Source organism: Sinocyclocheilus rhinocerous, unplaced genomic scaffold (assembly GCF_001515625.1).
Source record: "Sinocyclocheilus rhinocerous isolate Xijiao unplaced genomic scaffold, SAMN03320098_v1.1 scaffold4118, whole genome shotgun sequence".
NCBI classification, from domain to species: domain Eukaryota; kingdom Metazoa; phylum Chordata; class Actinopteri; order Cypriniformes; family Cyprinidae; genus Sinocyclocheilus; species Sinocyclocheilus rhinocerous.
In genome coordinates this window covers 11,128-14,529 of record NW_015628692.1, presented here as the reverse complement: position 1 = coordinate 14,529, position 3,402 = coordinate 11,128, and the positions used below count along the sequence as shown (strand labels likewise).

The window sequence follows — 3,402 nt, the reverse complement described above, 5'->3', positions numbered from 1 at the left end:
TGTGTGTGTGTGTGAGTGAGAGAGTGTGAGTGTGAGTGTGAGTGTGTGTGAGTGAGAGAGTGTGTGTGTGAGTGTGTGTGAGTGTGAGTGTGAGTGTGTGTGTGTGTTTGTGAGAGTGAGTAAGTGTGTGTGTGTGTGTGTGTGAGTGTAAGTGTGTGTGTGTGTACGCACCTTTCTTGGGTCTGATGTTGCTGATGAACTCCACTGAGCTGCACCACTGGTCGAATGTGTCCAGGATGCTCTGGGTGTCTCCGGGTGTGGCGTGGGTCAGGATGTACTGATACGCCCGCTCCTCTCGGGTGAGGCCCGTCAGACAGTCCCGCACTGAAACCACATACCAACAAACTAAAAACACCTTAGTAACTGCATAGCAACAACAAAAAATACCATGGTAACCACATAGTAATGCACAAAAAACACTCCGAACATGTTAGAAACCACATAGCAACACACTGAAAATACTCAGAACACCTTAGCAACTGCATAAAAACACTCAGAACATCTTAGATACCACATAGCATCACATTAAAACACTCAGAACCATGTTTCTACACACTAAAAACACTTTAGCAACCACTCATATATTGTTCATAGAAAGCAAAAACACTTGCTGCTAGAGGTTCAGCACATCACTATCAGCACTAGTACAGTACTAGTGAGGGCAATCTTAACAGACACTACTCTATAGAGTCGTAACTGAAGACACGAGCCCAACCCTGAGCTGATCTCAGATCAGTTTCATTCACACAAACACAAACACAAACACACAGATATCTGATGAGCATGAAATAAAGGACTTTACCAGATCCGGAACTCTCTTGACCACAAGAGAGACTCTGAGGACGACGGTGTTCAGAAGAGAGACGGACCGACAGAGCGCGACAGGTGCGCAGACACACGCTCATGCAGCAGCCAATCAGATTCCTCCGTCTGAATAATGGCTGCAGCGCACGAGGCCTCCGCTACACCTGCGTCTCACCTGAACGTCACGTGACCGTCTGACCTGCGCGAGGAATGAACGCTGGACACTTACAGAGGAAACCGAGTGCTGTTTGTCAACGAATGGAATGAAAACCAACGGAATGTACAACAAAACTATTCTTTAATTACAAATAAACATATTGGATTTAGTACAGGCATCAAAGTCAATATAAAAATCAGTACAAACATAAAAAATGGCAGGTGAAATGTTTAAATGGAAGAATCCTTTCCCCCCTATTTACTCTCAATAGATTAGAAAGGTAATGCAACATATGCAACTATTTCAAAAACTAAGGCATCAGTTCTGAGATTTTACACAATTTGGCAACCGCTCGGCATATTTTGAAAAACTGAAAAATAGAGAATACAACCAAAATATATATGACCTGTTCAGTTGTTGTTTGTGTGTATTTTTATTACCTTTTATATATTTTTATATTTACATTTATTATATATATATATAATTAATTAATACATTTTATTTCCTCATAAATGTATAGTAGAATTGATTTGTATCAAAGTTGAGGTTGAGTGTGTAACAGGGCTATTTTTTCTTTAATAAGCAAAAATTATATAAAAATGATTTGCAATGATTTGCGTTTTCCCAAAAGGCATAGAAAAACTGGTCATTTTGAAGATGCCGTGTTTTTGCACTGCGTTTGTCCATTAATCGTGTCTCAGCAGTTTTGTCTCAGCAGCATCCTGATGAACTTTTTCAGCTCTTTCTCACCACGGGACCATTTGAGGAGTCTTCTGAGGAGCATGCGTCCGTTCTGCATGTGTCCCAGAGCGATGTAGGAGCCTGTGTGCTGGCCGTCCAGCGCGGGACAGGGGCATCTGTGTGGCAGCCAGAGGGTGCTCTGCTCCATCGCAGCCCGCTGCTCACCGGCCCAGCGGAGAACACGACTGCGTCCCTGAGGAACCACACGCACATCTGTCCCGACCAGAGACCAGGAGCCGATCCGCAGTCTGAACGCTGGACGGGAAGAGGGCAAACCGAACAGGAATTAAAAGCTAATAACAGGGACGTTTGGTGGTGGAAACAGCAACATTATGAAATTCAAATTTTATATGTGACACACATGCATAGTTTGATATGCAATGAAATGCAATTAAAATGCGAATGACACAGAAATGAAAAAAAGTGAAAATAGAAATAATATAGAATTTACAATTTGAGCAATTGTAATCAGCCATCATAAGAAAACATTTCAACAGCTTTTACTTTTGTGAAAATTTACCCCTTCAGACGTTTATCATGGTTGAATGTTTTTTTATTCTTGCTCTGCAGTGAATGGGTGCCGTCAGAATGAGAGTCCAAACAGAGTGCTGTGGATTACTTGTGGATTATTGTGATGTTTTTATCAGCTGTTTGGACTCTCATTCTGACGGCACCCATTCACTGCAGAGCATCCATTGCTGAGACACTGATGCAGTGCTACATTTCTACAAACCTGATGAAGACACAAACTCATCCTGATCTCAGATGAACTGAGGATGAGCACATTTTCAGCAAATGTTCATTTTAGGTGAACTATTCCTTCAAAATTTCGAGATCACGATCAGTTATTACTGGACCAGATGAAACAGTCTCAGTGCCTCACCAAACTGACTCTTGCAGAAGTTCTGCTGGATCTCCTGCTCTCCTCCCGAGTCTGGACTGCAGACTTCACACATTACAGAACCTGGAGGAAAGAAAGGAGAAATAGAGGAAAACCCTTGATGTACAAATGTATCTGAACTTGTTCTGATGCCATCAAATATCTGGAAAAAAATCTAAAGGTTTTGTTTGGGACCAAGATTTTAATAATCCAGACAGGTCGCAGGAGTTTTAATATGTTCAAACCTTCGGTCGCGTCGGTGGTTTCACCTCGGTTCGAGTCTCTTTCTCCGGGGATGCAGAGCTCCGATCCATCTGGAAACCGGCTGCAGTTGAACATCTCCGGCCACGGAAACCCGAACGCGCTCATGACGGGCAGACACGCGTCCCGCACCGCCTCACAGAGACTGCGGCACGGGCGCACCGGAGCCGTGACCTCCGGTAAACACACGGGCGCGAAGAGCGAGCAGAGGAAGCGCCGCGTGTCCGGGTGACAGTGCTTGCCGAGCAGCGGCATCCAGGCGGCGGACTGCTGCTGCGCTTCTCTCGCGCTGTCGTGACCCAGCAGGTTCGGTAAGCGCATCTCTCCGTAGCCGATCCCGAAACACAGACCCATTGTGTTCGGAACCGGTTTACACGCCGAGCGCACGGTGCCGAACTCCGCCAACGTGACGAAGTCAGACACTGGGTTCGCTGGCAGACCTTCATCATCATCATCAGCAGCAGCATCATCTTCATCAGCTCTGGACGCGCTGGAAACCAGCAACACGATCACACACAGATGAAGATTAAACATGATGGAGACGCGCGTGCAAACTCAT

General features: G+C 45.1%; 1 protein-coding gene across 1 annotated transcript; it reads right to left on the bottom strand.

The window, feature by feature from the left end:
* Positions 1–1,513: 1,513 nt before the first annotated feature.
* sfrp2l (secreted frizzled-related protein 2 like) lies at positions 1,514–3,369 on the bottom strand. Its single transcript, XM_016550003.1, has 3 exons — positions 2,828–3,369; positions 2,586–2,666; positions 1,514–1,957 (listed from the first exon to the last, which is right to left on the bottom strand). Exons 1-3 carry the CDS (start codon positions 3,195–3,197, stop codon positions 1,659–1,661), a joined length of 750 nt encoding a protein of 249 aa, XP_016405489.1. The 5' UTR covers positions 3,198–3,369; the 3' UTR covers positions 1,514–1,658.
* Positions 3,370–3,402: the final 33 nt, after the last annotated feature.